We start from the raw sequence: 20,000 nt of genomic DNA on the forward strand, positions 1-20,000 counted from the left end.
TTGCGATAACTGGTTTGATTGGCTGAAAAAAATTGAGTTTTATCTGTATTGAAGTTCACCAGCCACTGTGAGCCCCATGCTGTAGCAGAAGTGAGATCCTTTTCAAGCTTAAATGCCCCCTCCAAGCTATCAGAGAGTGTTGGTTTTTTATCATGACAAGAATAAGTGGTAGTATCATCAGTGAACAATGCCACCTTAGATGTGAGAATATCTGGATGATCATTAATGTAAATTAAAAAGCGTATAAGGCCAAGGATAGAACCTTGAGGAACCCCTGAAGTTACAGAATAAGAAGAAGAGTGCTGTCCATCAAGGACAACCTTTATAATAGGATTGGAAAGGAAGGATTTAATAATCTTAAAGATGTTGCCAGATACACCAAAAGAAGAAAGCTTATGGAGTAGACCAGCATGCCAGACTTTATCAAAAGCTTTTGAAATGTCAAGAGCGATGGCCTTAACCTCTCCACCTTTATCTAATGCACGATAAAACCTATCAGTTATTACTGTTAGCAAATCAGCTGTAGAACGAGAAGATCGAAATCCATATTGATGGTCAAGTTATTTGATTCAAGATGGGAAATTAAGTATTTGTTAATTAAAGATTCAAAAACCTTGCTTATGATAGGAAGAAGACTAATGGGACGGTAGTCAGACGAATCAAATCGCTCTCCAGAATTTTTGAAGATAGGGATAACAGATGCTGCTTTCCAGCAGGGTGGAAAACAAGACTCTGATAAGCACTTGTTAAATAGTTTTGAGAGTATAGACGACAGCTCCGGAGAACACTTCTGCAAGACAATAACAGGTATGTTGTCTGGGCCACAAGCTGTAAAAGAGTCTAGGCAGGAAATCACTTTAGATTCAGAAGCTGGAAAGATATGAATGTCAAGCAATGGATCAACTAGTTTGTTGGTAATATCAGGTAGAACGCAACTAGTGGAATCAAATGATGATATTGATGAAAAGTTCTTAACAAGCAATTCAGCTTTGTCTTTAGGTGAGGTGACAAAGTCTGAACCATACAAGAGAGATGGAATTAAAGATTTGCCCTTATTACTAATACTATTAAAGATTCTCCAGAAGTCACGAGAGCCTAATTTTTTAGATGATATACGAGATTTCATGACCTGAGAATATTGGGCTTTGGCCTTAGACAAAACCTTTTTACAATGGTTTCTAGCATTAATAAACAGATGTCTGTTTTCTGGAGAGTTATTTTGCTGATAAATATGGAAGCAACGGTTTCGATTACCAATTGCAGCAGCACAGTGTGAGGAAAACCATGGAGGAGAGTGATGCTTGACCTGGAATTGTCAAGAGGGAACAAAATATTCCATACCAGCCTGAATCCACAAAGTTATGTATGAAGCACATTTGTTGACAGGAAGACAAAAGATTTCTACCCAAGGGCCTTCATGAAGAAAATCACAGAAAGAATCCCAGTCAGCTTTACTGTAGTTGTAACAGGTATGATAATAGGGCGATTCAGGTGATAAAGAAGAATGAGATATTAGTTTTAGAGAGATCAAACTGTGATCAGAAGCACCTTAGGGTGAATGTGGAGAAACTGAGCACTGACTAGGATCAGAAACAAGACATAAGTCGAGTAGAGAAGATAAATGATTTGGGTTGTCTGGAAAACGAATTGCAAAGTTGACTAATTGAGTTAGGGATTTAGAAAGCAAAAGTTGTTGGCTTTAATGCCTGTAGAATCACTGACACTAGAGCCAGGCTATTCACAGTGGTGAGCATTAATGTCACCGACAACAACTATATTAGCTGATGGATAAAGAGAGAGGGTTTGGTCAATATGATCAGAAATAACATCAAAAAGAGTGCAGTCTTGAGATGAAGAGAGCAATATAGAACAAAGAGAAAGGCGATAGAGTGAAGTGGTGCTAAACGATTTATTTTCAAATTTGATTGAAGAACTTGACTCAAAGCATAGATAGTACTCAGAACACTGTTTAATAGCCCAAGTAAATGCCTCATTAGTACTAATAAACCCTAAGCCGTAACAAACGGCCCCAAATGTAGCCTCCACAATGCACACCAAAAGTACAAGCAGGGACACCATTCATGCGCAACATGGCACAGTTAATACTTTGATATTTTTCATCTGTTGATGAAATCAGCCTCTATGAGAGCTACCACGGAGTTTGGAAAACCTGACTACCAGCCAGCCTCAGAACAATAAATCTGAGTTTTAGAGCTGTACCCTCATTAGGAGATGATAGAATGAGTTGTCTAGTCATAAAAACAGAGACACGAGCAAAACCCATGCATTGAGTCAAGAAGATCCAGCATTCAACATCCTAAACTGGAAACAATGTATTAAAAATACATCTGCGCCAGCCTAATAGATGAAGAAGGGGTGCGAGGCTGGTCAACAAATAGAATCTGTTTACCCCTTCACTGAAATGAAGTATCCATTACAAAAAGTCTAAATTTACTGGTAAATTTACAAGTTAAGTCTCCTTGGTTGTTTATCCATAAATGACTGAAGTAAGAGTATTTTAAAATTTCACTAATTTTAAAAAAAAAGTAGGTAATATTTAAAAATTATTAATTTTTTTTTGTAAATTCAATTAATTTTCAGTTTCTTAATAATAATAAGGTTAAATTTGATCATTTATTTTAATACTTTGCGTATTTTAGACTTTTTTAGTTTGCCTTTTTTAAATTGTTGTTTTGCTAACTAATTGTTTCAGCAGGTTGAAAACAAACATTATTTTTTTTATAGATTCATATTTATGAAGTAATAACAAATATTCAAGAAAAAAAGTATGTAAATTTTGAGTTTTGCATGCTTTTTTACATTTTTCTTTAAATGACCAAAGTTATGTGGTGACCGAACTTTGACGATTTTATGGTATATATATATATATATATATATATATATATATATATATATATATATATATATATATATATATATTTATATATATATATATATATTTATATTTATATATATATATATATATATATATATATTTATATTTATATATATATATATATATATGTATATATATATATATATATATATATATATATATATATATATAAATATATATATTTATCTCAAATGCCTGCAGTTGGATTCCTTGTCTGTCCTTGCATAAAACATTTTTCAAAACACTTTTTAAATCAACTTAAACCATGCTGTTTGCATGTTTCGACAATTTAAGTGTTTTAAATATACCCTGAGCTAAACTAAAGAGCAAATTACAAAAAAAATACAGTAATAAGAATTAAAAAAAAAATTTAATTAAAAGAGAAAATAAAAAAAAGAAGCTTACAAAACTAAAAAAAAGTTATTTAAAAGCTTTAAAAAATTTGTTAGAAAAGGTCAAAGTTTTAAAGTTATGTAATAGTAATAGTAGTTAAAAATGTAGCTGCATTAACAGCGAGTGAGTTAAAAACTCACTTTGATAGCTTTTGATAATATGCAACAATTTAATTCAAAATATTTAAACAAAATTAGTTTTTAAGTTAATTTTTGATACTAAATAATTTGTTTTTGAAATTATTTACGTTTGTTGAATTGATGACTACTAATGGCAATGCGTTCCACAAATTTGCAGTTCTGTTTATAAAGAATTTGTTTCTTGGTATAAGCTTGGTTTGTTCTCTACTGTATTTCTTATTGTGACATCTTTTATTTTGAGAAAGTTTGTTTGTTTAAAAGTTCTACTTTTTCGATTTTATTGAAAATTTTAAATAGTTGGATAAGATCTCCTCTTTGTCTTCTTTCTGACAATGTTGTTAAATTTAGTGTCTGTAAACGGTATTGGTACTGCAGACTTCTTATGTTCTTTGCCATCATTGTCATTCTGTGCTGCACTTTTAAATTGGTTGAAGTATAATGATTTGACCCATATATTTTTACAGTGCTTTTGATTTTCTCTGGTAAAAAGGAGTGGCCCTAGAATAGATCCCTGTGGAACACCACTTAATATATTTCTCCATGTTAACATTGCATCACTCCTTGAACCACTCTTTGCATTGACGTTATTGACACAGGTCTGTAGTTCAATGCATTCAACTTATATCCTTTTTTTAAAATTGGTGTCTCATTTGCAGTACGCCACTGTAGAGGGAGGTGACTTGTGATGTAAGATGATTTGTAGATTAACGTAAGTGGCAATGCTACTGACTTTGCGCATTGCTTTAACAAAATAGGATGTAAATTGTCTGCACCACACGCTTTGTACATATTTAGTGCTTCAATTCAATTCAGAATATCTATGTAATCAATAAAGTTGTCATTTATATAAAGTGTGTGACTTATTGGTTTATCTTCTATTACTGGCTTTGTGTTGCTTTTGTTTACAAAGGCACTATTAAACTGGTTGCTTAGATAATCTCCAATCTCAATTTGAGTTATTGTTACAGTACCATTAGTGTTCAAAACGGCTTTAATTGATTGCTTTGTATTCCTCTAACTGTTTACATATCTAGAAAGAAGTTTTGAATTTGATTTTGATTTTATTATCAGGTTTCTTTCATAGTTCTTTCTGGCTAATACCGCTTCTTTTGATACTAATTCTGTTATTGTTTTGTATGCTTTGACGTTTTCTGCATTTTTCCATTTGGCTGCTAAATTTATGTATTTTAGATATTTTTTCATTCTTACTAATGGTCTAAGGTTATCGCTAAACCATGGATTTCTCTTGTGTTTGTGTTTTGTGTTAACATCATTTTTTGGTATATATAAATTACTCAGATAGTTTATGTTTAATATAAAAGTATCGTACATTTGTTGTGTTGTTGATTTATGAAAACAGAAGTTCCAGTCGATTGAGTTCACTTTTTCATTTATTTTTGTGTAGTCTCCTCTGGTATAGTCAAATTTATATTTTGGTGTTCTGCTACTCTGTTTAATGTTTATTTCAAGTTTAAATGCCAATACTAAGTGCCCTTTGTTTGTACAACCCAGGACTTCATGTGATTATAGCTCATATATTCTATTACTATTGTTGATAAGTATCAAGTCCAGTGTGTTTTTTAATTGTGTTTCTGACAGTTAAAAAGTTGGAATATTAACATGCTGAAATAAAAGTTTGTTGTTTAATATATCAGTAAATATGTGTTCCATTGAATTTTCACTACTATTTACACTCTCAACATATCCACTATTCCAGATAATGTTTGGAAAATTAAAATCTCCTAGTATTACTACATCTGCATATATATTACCATCTACTTTATTTTTTGCACAATGTATAATTTGACTAAGATCATTTATGTCTATTTGATTGTTTGGTCTATATAAACATCCAATGAGGCATTTGATATTTCTAATTACAATAACAGCCCATATTTGTCCTATTTTGCTATCCTGATTACCAATACTTATTTCATATGATGTGAGGTTGCTTTCTATGCACAAGGCAACCTTTTCGCCCATCAGATCTATTTTTCTTCTATATGGTGTAACCTTCTAACTGTACAATAGATAATTTTTGAAACCATGTTTCAGTAATTACAGCTATATAGACTTTTTTTGATTCACACAAGATTTTAAATTCTTCCATTTTGTTGCCAAGTGGTGTTGCATTCGTATATAAATATTGTAGGTATTTGTTAGTACTGCTCAGTTCTCTATCTGTTCTCAACATTACATTTAAACTTGACAAGTCCGTTTCAACGTATCGCATATCAAAAGGGATCATCTGGTCTTCTTGCTGCATTTTTGTGTCTCTTAAATTTCTGAGCTCAATATTTTATATTGCTCTGCTTGTGTCATATCTGGTGAAATACCTTTGTACTGTGGGTTCGTTTTATAACCGAGTTTCTTTACTTTGGCTAATATTGGATTTCTCTCTGACTCGTCACATAGTATAACTAATATTTTTTCATGTTGTGATTTTGGTGGTACAGTATTTATGCCTGCTATTGCGTCTTTTTGAAATCGTTTTAGTCTTCTGACAAGCACTGGATTGGTGGCTGCTCCTATATAGTTGAATATTTGACTAACTTGTTTTTCAGTTTTTGCTTGTTCTTCCTCATCGCTCCCAGTAACTGTTGCTGTGGTACCTGAAATGATTATGTTTTTTTTTCTTTTATCTCTGTCTTTTTGTTCATTTATTGCTGTGTTTACTTGGTGTAGTTTCTCGTTTTTTACTATTGATGAGCATGTAACTGATCCGCTAGTAGCTTTTTTTTCAATTTGTGCTTGTTTAGTTTCATTTTTTGTCATTTGTGATCTCAAATGTGCCTTTTCATTTTTTAGTTGGTTTATTTCTTTTTCATAATCTGATTTATACAAATCTAGAATAATTTTATTTGAATTTTTCATAGTCTGTAATTCAGATGCATGTTCATTTTTTAAATCAGCTAGTGCTTTGTCTAACGTTGCTCTGGTTATATAATTTACCAAAATTTGGTCAAGCATGGCTTTGGTAATGTTTGTCATTCTTTCCTTATTGTACAGGAACTGAAAAAAAAAAAGTTTCAGTATCCAATCCAAAAATTCAATATCCAAATGTTTATGTTATGTAAACTTTGTTTCTTATTTTTGTTAACGTAATAAAAATTTTTACTTTTTTTTTTTTTTATCTCCACAAAAATACGTCTGCCATCTTTAATAACAGCGCGTAAAGTCTATATTAAACATCAAGTTTTTATTACTTTTTTCTTTTGTGTACGTTAATTAAAAAGACTAAACATTTCTTTGTAAAGAAAAAGCTTCATTTATTCGACAAAGAATAAAATGACTTTAAAAAAAGAATTTACAACACTTATGTTATATATATAACTCTTAAATTATCTTGTGTTATTAGGATGTTACTATGGTGTATTTTGTCGAAAATAACATATATTTATAAAAATAAAAAAGTTATATCAAATAGTCTTTGGTAATTTAAATAAATTAAAAGTGTTTGTTATAAACAATCATTTGAAGTAATTTGTTATTATTTAAAAGCGTTTCACACAATATATATAAATATTTGATTAAAAGTTGTTTTGAAATATCAAGTTACTTATCATATAAATAGTCATATATTACTGGTGATGGTGCCAATTAGTTTCTGCACTACTGTTATTGTCATTTTCTCGCTTATGATTGACCATGCCTTAAGCAATTTATGTACTGAATTATTAGTCTTGCCTGTTTTATGCAAATATTCTTTGCCAATATGCCTATATTTTTTGATGGGGAAAAATTGTGGGCAATTTGTTGGACTGAGCTTTTCTGGTACAAAATTAACCTTTCTCAATTTATGCCACTCCAAAGTGTCTTTAGCAATAATAATATTATACAGTAAATGCTCCTGCTCAATTCTAAAACTCCTTTAAAGTACCCATTTAGACTAATGGTAATGCATTCAAAAGGAATTGTACTACAAAGTATTTTTTGAAATGAAAAACTTCAAATATAAAAAATTTTGAAAATTTTCATTTGATTTGGTCAAAAAGGTTAGTTCTTATTCAACTTGTTTATCTTTATTTTAATGAGAGAAAATATTGAATTAAAAAAAAAAGTTATTTTCACTCTGCCCCACTTAACGTTGCACTCCTAATTAGCGTTGCACTCCCACTTAGCGTTGCAGTCCCACTTAGCGTTGCACTCCCACTTAGCGTTTCACTCCTACTAATAATGGAAATAGGTTATCTGAGAGTCATTAAATATTTTGAAAAAATTTTTTTATAGGAATTTTTTTATAATTATTTTTCATTTGTTTCTTTATGTGCACATTAAAAAAAAATTCAAATATTAGGAAAACCAGAGTTTTATTTAGAGATTAATTTAGTTTACTGGTAATAAAGATTTGTAAACTAATAGTTTACTTAATTTAACATTAAAGCAGGTTTATTTATTACATTATTTTGTTTTTTATAACTATAAATAACAAAGGTTTTAGGAGAATAATCTTAGTCAGTTCTTTAAAAAGTGTACACCCGTAAAAATGAATAAAAGTATCTTACTATAGAGGCAGCTAGAATAATTTTTTACTTATAAAAAGTCAATTTGATGCATAAGATTTCTATCAAATAAAAAACTGGCTACCTCTATAGTAACATGATTCAATTCATTAATTTTTGCAGACTGAATTAAACAAAAAAACTTTTATGCAAAAATTTTTTGACTTTTCTAAATTTTTAATCAATTTTATATATTATCAAGTTGAAAATATTAAATTATATGTAGAAGTTTGATTTTTATCGTTAGCAGTTCAAAAGTTTGTTAAAAACATGAGTTTTTTAAACCGGGAAATTCTCTCTTTTAAAAAAGAAAAATTGAAAAAATCTTAAATAACCTTGTTTTAATTACAAAATACTAACCTTATTCTGTTATTATTAAAGTTTGATGATTTATTTTCTATTTTATGATTTATGTATATGAAACAATAAGTTTAATAAACAGACAAATCACAACTCTTATGGGTGATTTTCACGTTATGTGTGAGACTCTAGTACAAATATTTTCAAATAAAAGGGGTCATAAAAATAGTTTACTACAGATATGCAAGATATATATTGCAAATATTATAGTAAGAGATGTGTTTGAAGTAAAGTAGTATTTCTCTTAATAATATGTTTATTGCACTTACTAGTAAAAGAATTGATTAGTTGCGTTATGTGTGTGAAGCGTACAAAACTATAAATTTGAATTTTAAACTTTGATTTAATATTTCTGGTAATTGGCTATGATTAGTTTAATGATTTTTTTTATTTTACAAACAACATGTTGATGTTTATAAAAAAAAACTTTTATTTTTCAAAATTTCATTAACTTCATAAAAATAAATGACAAATTTTGTTACGTGTGTGACACTGTACGAACTTTTAATGATTTAATAAATTTGAAACAATTTTTTATTTATTATTATTTTTTTTTAAATAACTGAAATAAAGATTAAACTGAGTAGCATTTTTATTTTATAGTTTAAGCTTTATTTTATCAGGGTTCATAGTTTCATTGATCTTCACAAGGCACCAATCATTAAAAGCTATTTCTGTTTTAGCATTAATATTGTTTATTTGAAAATCAGATGACTTTGAGTCACTTGATTTGAAAAATGACTTGCATTTATTGAAAGCATTGACATGATGAATTTTCATACTCCTGGTATTTTTTTGATTTCTAACCGAGGTTTTTTGTTGCCAATTTTACTAATGATATTATCATTTCTAATATAGAGAATATTAGTAGCTGTTTTAATGGTTTAAAAACATTGAAAAAATCCTTAGACGTTTATACACACACTTTCTCATTCTTGCTCATACATTTCTTACTGCTACTTAACTCTTACTGCAACACCATCTGCAAACATTTTATTTTATTGTAAAGATAATTGGTTGAGTAATTTCATCGTAATTTATTTTTAAATTCTGATAATGAGCCAAATGTGAAAAGAGTTTTAGCATCATTATTACAGTTTTCAGACATAAGTAGCTCATATAATTACCTAATAAAGCAGTAAACACTATATTTTTCCTTGCCTCAAGTGTCTGAACAGATAAGATATGTTTTGCAATTATTGTTGTTGAAAACAGTAGCAGTAAACAATTGAACAGTGTTCCTACTCCACAGTGCACTTTGTATTTCATTTGGATATTTGCATATTTATCCCATTGCAAAATCCACCTGAAGAACTTTTTCTTTGCCAATCCCCTTTTCTTTTTCAAATTCAGCTGCTTGAGCTCTTTTAATATGAATGTGTTCCTGAAATTTAGATAAAGTAAGTAGTAATTCCTCTATTACTTCTCCTATTCACCATTTTGGATTGTAATTGAAGACACAATATTAACTATTATAGTTGATGCCTATTGCTTAAAGTAGTAAGTAAAAGTTCTTATGCAAATTTCAATTACACTGGTCTGTGGATGTTTCTTCTGAAAAAAAGTATATATTTTGGCCTAAGCTTACAAAATGAAGAGAATAACATTATCTCTCCTTAAGTCGATTAAAAAATAGAGTAAGCCTCTCTCAAAAAATATTTTCTCAGCTTTTTCTCTTTACATTCTATCAAAACATTTAATTAGCCTTTAAATTTTTGTCAACTAATTTTTTTTTGTTTCCATTTTTTATATGAACCTTTTCTGTGCTGTTCATTTTTGTAACTTTCATTTTTCACAGATTCTTAATCCTTGTAATTTTTATTGAACAGTTATTCTTTGTCAGCTTTTTGTTTTCCTCTGAAGTTTTTTAATCTCTCAGTTCAAGACATTTTTATCTTTATTATATATTTACCTAAGCTTAAAACAGGAAACTGTTAAAGTTTACAAAGTCCTTAAAATCAATAATTTGTAGAATTATTTAATTCATCCTTTCAAGCTAATTTAAACTGAAATAACTTTTAAATATACTATGGTTGTTTTCTTGTTAAATTTATTAAAGAAATTAAGAATAATTAAAAAAAAAAAGTAATTTATATCAATATTATATTAACGTTAAAATATTCAGAAAAAATATTTAGTATTAATGATTTAGTTCCAATCTTTAGCAATTATTTATTTTCTGATTTTTTAAATATAATAGTCTTATATGTGTAATGTTACCTATATACCATTAATTTAAAAACTGTTATGTGTGTGGCCCAACTTTTTATAACTTTTTTTAGTTATTTTACCACAGTATCATAATTTTTTTTTTAATTTTGTTTCTTTAATACTTTTTGCTTATGACTAAAAATATTTTCAAAAAAGCATTCTAGTTTGCTCATAAATAAAACTTTTTATTGTTTTTTGTTACATGTGTGACATCACAAAAAGGGTAATTACTGAACTGTAATATATATGTATAAATATTTTTTCAAAGCTAAATTTTTTGTTTTCTTTAACTTATATTAAAATAGTTATGAAAATGCTTTTATGTAATTATAACAATATTAAATATTTATTATGATAAATGGAAAATAATATACTGACATAAAAAATTGAAAAGTTTCAAATTTTAGTAACTGAAGAATTTAATACCAATATTTTTGCATACACTATACAAAAACTTCTAAATGTATTTTAAAATGTAAATTTAGTTAGTTTATTGTAAAAATATGCAAAAAAATCGTAAAAAAAGTGTTTGAAAAATTAGCACTCTGGTTTCACTAATCTGAGAATTGCCCTTATTATATTATTGATAATTTTTGATTATTTTCCTTCACTTTCTTCTTTATATGAAATTAAAGTTTATTCTTGTTCTTTTAAAAAACTTAATAAAAAATATTAAAAATTAAAAAGTTAAAAAATGCAAGTGTATATTTTATATATTGTTGCAAAATATTATATATTGCAAAAGTATACTTTATATATTGTTAATGTGTTAATTTTCAGTATAAAATATAGAATTATTTTTTTATTTTTTTGGTTTGATAATTCATATAAATTAAATTTATAGTACCTTCAACATTGGTTTGTTTTAAAAGGAAAGCTTAATTCTAGTGCCCAATTAGAGAAGGCATATTTGTTTTGTTTTAAAACTAACGACACAAAAGATAAAAGTCAGGTAAAAATGTTTTGAGTTTTTTTAATTTTTAAGTTAGACAACTTGTTACCCAAAATATTTGTTTCAGGTAGAAAAACCATTGCTGTTAAGCTATGAACAAAATTTAATCTTTGCTGCTAATTAAAGTTTCTGTATATAGTGAACTAGGGCATTGTGATATCACTACCAAACTATTGAAGTATCAAAAAACACCAAACTATCGGTAGTAATGATATTGAAAGTGCGATTTCAAAAAACTCAATTTCAATATCGAGTGTTTAAAATTAAAAACATTTTTTCCAATAATGAAAATTGTTCCCTACTACCGAAGTCCCTTTTGCCATTACCGAACTCAATATCAAAAAAAAAAAAAAATATTGGTAATAATACAAATTTTTTGAAATAAATTTAATTAAAAATATTTTGTCCTAAATTAAAAAACTTCAGAGCATAATAATTTTACCTGAACATTTGATATTTTATTAAAATTAAATTTAAAGTTATTAAAATTAAATATTTATTTTCATACATTAAATATTTAAAAAAAAATACAATGTAATTTTGATCAAGCCTTGATACATATTTTGTCTCTGGGAAAATAAAAACCAATTTAAAAATTTTTTTAAAAAAAATTTCAAAAGGCTCCACCCTTTTTTTTTAAGTTGGCATTTTTAAATTGTTGTAAAAAATATGAACAATCATTTAAGATAGTATATTTTGTCTTGTAGGCGGGCTAACCAGTTTACACTACCAAACACTTTCAAAAGATACCATTCAATACCGATCTTTTGAAAGTGTTGATATTTAAAAAACTTACTTTCAATAACTTCGGTAGTGACTGGTTATTAATACCAACCAGAATATAATACTAACTTTTCTCACTACCGCAATCCCATATAGTGAACCTAACAATAGTAAATTTTGGGGTCTAAAGATTTTACTTGAGTAATGATTTAGTTAAAGCTTTGATTTTTTCAACTTGGTTTAAATTCTTGAATTAAATTTAAAATAACATTAAAAAAAAAGCATTTATAATAAAAGGAGCCATGATAAATGAAAGGTGATAGAGGGTGGTGCTCTTTTTACTTCAGGAAACCACTTGAATAACATAATTTTATTCTCAGCTCAGTTTAATGAAAAAATAATTTTCAAAATTTATTAGCTTTCTAGACAAATTACTTTGAAAACAAACAAAGAAACATTAAAATCAACCCAGAAATGTCATAATTTTTTTATAGAAAAACTTTGTAATATTATTGATAAAAGTAATTTTTTTTGCGTTGAACAAAAAAATTACTTATAACAATAAATTAAAATTAAAATAATTATTAAAATTTTTTTTTCTATAGGGCAGATATTCTTTTGACAAGCTATTGCTTTAAGTTAGTTTAAGTGAAAATACAAGAATTTAAAGTCTATAAATATATTCACTGAGCACAAGGGTTTATCCAATGCCCCCGTACTTTCAAAAATAGATCTGTCCCTATTCTTAAAACTTTCTATTGGTTCTCACAAGACACTGTTAAATATTTTCAAAATTGAATGAGCTTTAGGGGGCCCACCTCAAGTCTGAGAATTGCAACAAGACCCTAAACAGAAGAAAAAAAAGTTTTTCAAATGTATGTCATTTATGTTTTTAAAAGAAGCAAAGTTTTATAAAAATTTCAAAATTATCATTTTTTGTTAAAATTAACATGGAAAAAAATTTCGACAAAAACCATGAAATAATGTTTTTTTTTTTAAGTTTTTGTTAAAAGATAATAATTTTTATGCAATAAAACTTAAAATAATAATTCTTAGAATAATTCTTATTAGAATAATAATTTTTATAAAATTTTGCTTCGTTTGAGACCCAACATGACATACATTCGAAAAACTTTTTTTTCTTCTGTTTAGGGTCTCGATGCAAGTTTCAGACTTGAGGTGACCTAAATCTCATTCAATTTTGAAAAAAATTTAACAGAGTGTCTTATGAGAACCAATAGAAAATTTTGAGAATAGGGGCAGATCAATTTTCAAAAATATCGGGCGTTGGATGCACCCTACTGAGTATTAAATAATGCATTAAGTTTATTAAATGATTAAAAATTGGATGCCTTAAAGGAAGTTAAGTTTCTCCAGAGTGTCATAACTTTTAGGAAGTTAAGTCTCTCAAGAGTGTCACAACTTTAAAGACATTAAGTTTCTCTAGAGTGTCATAACTTTGAAGAAGTTAAGTCTCTCCAGAGTATCATAACTTTGAAGAAGTTAAGTCTCTTCAGAGTGTTATTTAGAGATTTAACCTAGTAACATAGTGTATATTTTTTGTTTAATCTTTTCAATCACCTCATTTATTATTTGATTTTAAAAAATATGACTTTATTTTCAAGGGTATTATTAACATAGATTGCTTTGCTTTCTAATCTTGCTTAGTGAGAACAACTTGAACTTTTATAAACTATTAGCATTCGACTAATGTTTGAAGGCATTTGGAAATTATATTTGGAAAATAATTTAAAAAAAAGTTTGAATGAAATAAATTAATTTGATAATAAAAAATAATTTCTCCAAGTTTGTACATAGAAAATGTTAAGTTATTTTTTGCTTGACAATTTAATCTTTTTCAATTGTGAATAAATATCTTAAAGTTTTCTTAAAAACCCAAAATCAATTTCATTTTTGATGGCGTTGACAAGTCAGCATCTTTTTCAAAATATGTCCATTATGTGTGTGTTACAATTTTTAAAGTTTTGAGTAACATAGACCTTAAAATACTAATTATTGTACTAAATTTATTTTAAATATAAATTTACCTGAGATGAAAATTTTGTAATCATTCATTACATATTACATGATGCATATAAACTATAGAAAGCAGTATATTTTACTGACTCAATTTTTACTAATTGATAAAACTAGTTTTACCATTTATAAATGTTATTTTGTGGGTAACATAGTTTGAAGTATTTTGAGAATAATGTAGCTGTTCTAAATCAATTTAAAATAATGGAAAACTTTAGATTTGAGTGATTTCTTAAAATTATGTAAATATTTTGAGCAACCCTAAATATCATCTAATTGCCTACAAATTTTTACTGTCCTTGATGGATAGCACTCTTCTTCATATCCTGCAACTTCAGGGGCTCCTCAAGATTCAGTCCTTGGCCATATACTCTTTAATTTACATTTATGATCTTCCAGATATCCTCACATCTAAGGTGGCATTGTTTGCTGATGATACTGCCATTTATTCTTGTCGTGATAAGAAACCAACAATCTCTGATTGCTTGGAGGGGGCATTTGAGCTTGAAAAGGATCTCACTTCTGCTACAGCATGGGACTCACTGTGGCTGGTGAACTTTAATTCAGATAAAACTCAATTTTTTTCAGCCAATCATTATCGCAATAATTTAGATCTTCCTATATTTATGAATGGTAATGTACTGGATGAGTCATTTACCCTTCATCTTCTAGGTTTAACTCTTTCTTCCGATCTTTCTTGGAAACTGTATATCAAATCCATTGCAAAATTAGCATCTGCTAAGGTTGCATCTTTTTATGGAGCTCGACACTCTGGATTCTATTCTCTATCTCTATAAATCTCAAATTCATCCTTTTATGGAATACTGTTGCCATATCTGGAACGGATCTTCTAATTATGCCCTTCCTCTTTTAGACAAGGTGCAAAAATGCGTTGCAAACATAGCCAACCTCCAACTATTATCACATCATTGTAACATTGCTTCTCATTCTCTTTTCTACAAATTCTATAATGGGTACTGCTTTAAAGAGCTAGAGTCTATTGTGCCACCTACTAAAATTTATTCTCGTGTTACTCGTTACTCAATTAAGTCTCATCCTTTTTCTGTGACTGTTCCTAAGTGCTCCAAAAACTCTTATTTGTCTAGTTTTTTCCTCGAACATCAGCTCTTTGGAATTCGCTTCCTTCATCTTGCTTTCCTGATTTAAATAGTTTGTAATCTTTTAAGTCGTCTGTGAATCATCATCTTGCTCTTCAATTTTCATCTTTTCTCTTCCAGTAACTTCCAACTCTAATAGTGGTTGCTTGCAGCCTTGTTGGAAGCGAAGATGTAAAAAACAGAAACAAAAAAACAACTCAAAAGATAACCTTTTACCAATGCTAAAAGTTAATGGTAAAGAGACAAGCATCTGCACACTTTGCAATGGACGATCTACTTTATTTTTAGGATTTTTATAAATGAAGGAGTTACAACCCTCAGAATTAGGAAAAATGAGGTCGGCAATAATTTGCTGACCTTATTTTGGTCATCATGTCGGCAAAAAAAACAAAGATACAAAGATTTTACCATAAAACATGGAAACAAGGTTGGCAATTTTTTGCCAACCTCAAACACTTTTAGGTTGGTATTGCTGAATGCTGACCTTAATTTCTAGGGATGGTTATAATATTTATCTTAAAATAAAGTTAGTTAGCAAGTTTTATTAGTTTTAATTATATAAATTATATAAATCATGTTTTGGTAATTATTGTGATTAAAGTATTATATTTAAAACCACTAAAATTTAAAGTGTTTTTTTTGAGATGATCTTGATAGATGGAAAAATGCTAATAATTTTTATCAACTATAACAAATTTAATTAGTTTAGGAGGTTTTCTTTTTTGAATCTGATTTATTTGCATTGAAAGTTTTATAAAAAATTAAGAAAAATTGTTATTTAGATCTTCACATTAAAGATCTTCACTTTATACAAACTTTATGTTTAATTAAGAATTTTCTATTTAAGATCTTATTTTAGGTAGAGGAACTCAAAAATGACGTCTAAAACACTAAAAAAATTAAAGCTTCTATATGAAAAGTTAGTTTCAAAATAAAGTAAAGTTTTTTGTAAGTTTTTTGATGCCCTGTACAAAAAATGTTTATCCTTTGGTTTGTTGATCAATTTCACTGATTTTGTATTGTCTTCCTGTGACAGTTGTTGGAGTATTTATCAATAAGAATAAGTTTGTTGATGGAACCCAGCACACACCATCTCTAGAAGGCTGACAATATGTTTTTAAAGGGTAAAATAGATGCATGAATCTAACTTGAAAGTCTTTATTTCAACATCAATATACTCCACTAGCCCAATCCATGGGTTGTTATTATAAATCAAACATGAAAATATTTCAATGCTTGTATTAGGCAAGCAATCTTTAATAATCTCAGTTTAAAAATTAAAAACATATGAATACTCTTTTTATTCAGAAACAACTTTAGTTCCTATTTTTGAGTACTTGTTAGAATGAAGTTGTGATAGCTGCTGGTGCTTGGTTAAAAAAATGCAAGATATAAATGTATGTAATTTTTTTTTCATTATAAAATAACAACTTTTCTTAATTTTTTTATAAAACTTTTAATGCAAATAAATCAGATTCAATGAAAAAAACCCCTGCATTTTTTTTGTACTAAGGAGTTAATTATATATAGAACCATAGAAAATATTTTGAGAGTCATATCTTTTAGGTATCTCAAGGTATAATTTTTTTGTATGGGGCATTATAAAACTTATAAAAAGTGTTACACCATTTTGAAATTAAATTTTCATAAAGAAGCTTTAGTTTTTTTAGTGTTGTAGGTATCATTTTTGTGTTCCTCTCCCTAAAAAATAGTTACGTACAATTTTTCAACACTATTGAACAAGTATTTCAAAGTTAAAGCTAATTGTGTTATTTAATTAGCTTATAAAGTAAATGGCGCTAAAAAAAATAATCAAAAAAGAGATTGGGACTAAGTATTGATATCTCTAAAACCATAAGGAGTCAGATGCTAGAATTTGGAGTGAAGTTTTCTTTCATTAATATGAGCTTGTATTCTGAAAATCATCAAAATTTGATGCCGAGCATAAATTGAATTAAGCTGGAATGACCCTTTATTCATTTGCTTTATCTTATTCATTTTATTCTATAATTTTATTTATTTAATTTATTAATTTATTTTTTTAATAAATTTTTTATAATTTTTTTGTTTTTTTATTTTAAGCATTGATTTTGTTGATTTATTTTAATCACTTTAATAACAAGTTAGACCAGTAATTTTTTATTTATTTTAAATTCAATTCAAGTTTGTAGGTTCAACTGAAATCACATTTCCTGGTGGATCAGTGGTTTTACTAAAATCATCAAAGACAAAGTTTACATTCAAAATTTTGTTCAATAATACAAAATTCAACTTCAAAGTGAGTGAAATCTAAGTTTGACACATCACATATATTTATTTTTATTCTTTTTTTTGTTTGAATTTATCTCAAATCTTTTTTAAAAATTTTCCTAATTTTAAAAATTATTTTTAATTATATATTATATAAAGTTGTTTAAGTAGTTACAATTAAATAATCTATGTTATTATTATATGGACTTTAGAGTTAATGTGTCATGTGAAAATGTATAAGCCCACAGCAGCAGGCTATGTCAGTGTGAAGACACAGGGGTTATCTAAACATGCATTAATCTAAAACTGTTTTATACAGTTTATATTGTTAATAACTTAAAATGTGTTTAAAATAAAATGAAGTAATTAAATAGAACTGTTCTTAATAAATAAATTAAATAAATTTAATAAAATTAATTAAAAAAAATTAATTAATAAATTAAAACATCATAAAACTTCATATTTGCTCAAAAACATGCTATATCTCTAGACCCAAACGAGTAAGATCAAAGCAAAAAAATATTAGATACCACGTTTTTTCCAATTTACTGCTTTTTGAACGAAAAAATATTAGATTCCATGTTTTTTCTAATTAACTGCTTCTTGATCTAGCGTACTATTAAAAATTTAAGTATAGTTAATTTTTTCATTCTAATGGTTTTCAAATTGACATTTTCATTCAATTTTTTGATTTAAATTGTTTTGTAATAAAATGTGAGAGAAGTAAACACAGTTTAATAAAGCAAATTGTATTTTTTTAAGTATATGCTTAAATTATTTTTTTGAAAAAAAATTTCTTTTAACAGAAGTAAAATAATTTATTTTTTTAAATTTAGTTTGGGTTTAATGTTACGCCTTGAGCAATTTACCTAAGCCTTTAGCAATTTCGCAGTCAGCAATTTTAGTTAAGCGACTTTTTATCATTTTTTAACTTTTAAATTATTCTATAAGTGGTAAGATAAAGGAAGTAATTATTTTAAAAAAAAATCTTAACTTTTAAATGATGTTTATGTAAAAATATTTGTTACTAAAGTTTGAATGACAATTATGTTAGATATAAGCACTATTTACTAAGGTAAAAAACTCAAATAAAATTAAAAATTTATTTCTATTTTGTTTTTATTTTATTGTAGTGATTGGTTTTTTTGATTGAAAAACGCTAATACTTTAAGCTTGAAGCAAAGATCATAATAATATAATTAAAATTTGATAAAAAATATATGATTTAATTTAAAAATAATTTAAGAAAAATATATAATTTTATTCTAATAAAAAAAAAAGAAATAATTTAATTTAGATTTAAAAAATATACAATTTAATTTTGATTTAAAAAATATACAATTTAATTTTGATTTAAAAAATATATTTAAGTTTATTAAAATTAAATTTAATGCTTGGTTTTAACTTAACTTCAATTTTATTTAAAAATCTTTTAAATACTGTTTAATATTTAAATTTTCTTTGTTCTTAAAAAATTAGCTCAATTTTATCGCAGTTGTTTTTCTGTTTTATCTTTCTAAATATATTTTAAACTCAAAATTAATTTTTAAATAAACGGCTGCATCAAAAATTTGCATGAAATGTAAGTTAAACTTTTTTTATTATAACGTAAGTTAAATTGCAGCGATTATTTTTTAATAAACAATATATACAGCGATATAATTTTTGGATATGTTTGGAAAAAAATCTTTGCTTTTACAACAAAAATGTTAACAAAAAAATAAACTTTTAATAAATAAAGTAAATAAATTAACGTAATTTTTGTATTTGTTACTCTAATTTTTTTTAAATAAAAAATTTGTAGTTGCAAAGCTGCAATCATTTAAAAATTCAAAAATTTAATATATTCTAATTCATTTATGCAAATGTTGAGAAAAAAAAGAAATTTGTTAATATTAAACATTTTTAAAAATGTAATATAAATTTAATTAATTAATATTAAAAAAAGTTAAAAAAAATAAACATTCCCTTGTAGTAATAATAAAAAAGAAGTTAAATAACATTTAATTCGTTTTGTGATAATTAATATTATTGCAGTAATTTAAAAATGCCTTTAAAAAAATAAAAAAATAAAGAGAATTTTATGACGTCAAATACACATTAGGCTATTGTGTTAAGCATTTTTTATTTAAAACAAGGCTTGTATGTTGAATGAAAATCTCCATGCAGGAGAGCAAATAATCATTTCTATGCAAAAGATGAATTTAGCATGATAGAAATTTATGAACCCTAAGAGATCGTCCATAAATTACACAATGCTAAATTTCACTATTACAAAACAAAGAGGAGCAAAAGTTTTCCCACGCAGAGCCTTAGTTTAAATAAAAAATAAAAGTAGTTCATTAAGTTTAATGAAAGTTGCCGCATAAAAGCACTTGAGATTTTGTTTAAGCGGCAATAAAAATCTTTTTTAAAAAT

The 20,000-nt window shown here is 26.8% G+C and overlaps 1 protein-coding gene across 3 annotated transcripts in view; it reads left to right on the plus strand.

Annotated features, from left to right (window-relative positions):
- LOC136089214 (uncharacterized) overlaps window positions 1–20,000 on the plus strand; it is a 145,486-nt gene that overhangs the window by 2,806 nt on the left and 122,680 nt on the right. For all 3 annotated transcript variants that reach the window (XM_065814966.1, XM_065814964.1, XM_065814965.1), the window contains exons 2-3: window positions 11,347–11,454; window positions 17,497–17,610. In XM_065814966.1, the coding sequence (XP_065671038.1) occupies window positions 11,347–11,454; window positions 17,497–17,610 (222 nt within the window). The remainder of the gene's footprint in view (window positions 1–11,346; window positions 11,455–17,496; window positions 17,611–20,000) is intronic.

This window comes from Hydra vulgaris, chromosome 13 (assembly GCF_038396675.1).
Source record: "Hydra vulgaris chromosome 13, alternate assembly HydraT2T_AEP".
Classification (NCBI taxonomy): domain Eukaryota; kingdom Metazoa; phylum Cnidaria; class Hydrozoa; order Anthoathecata; family Hydridae; genus Hydra; species Hydra vulgaris.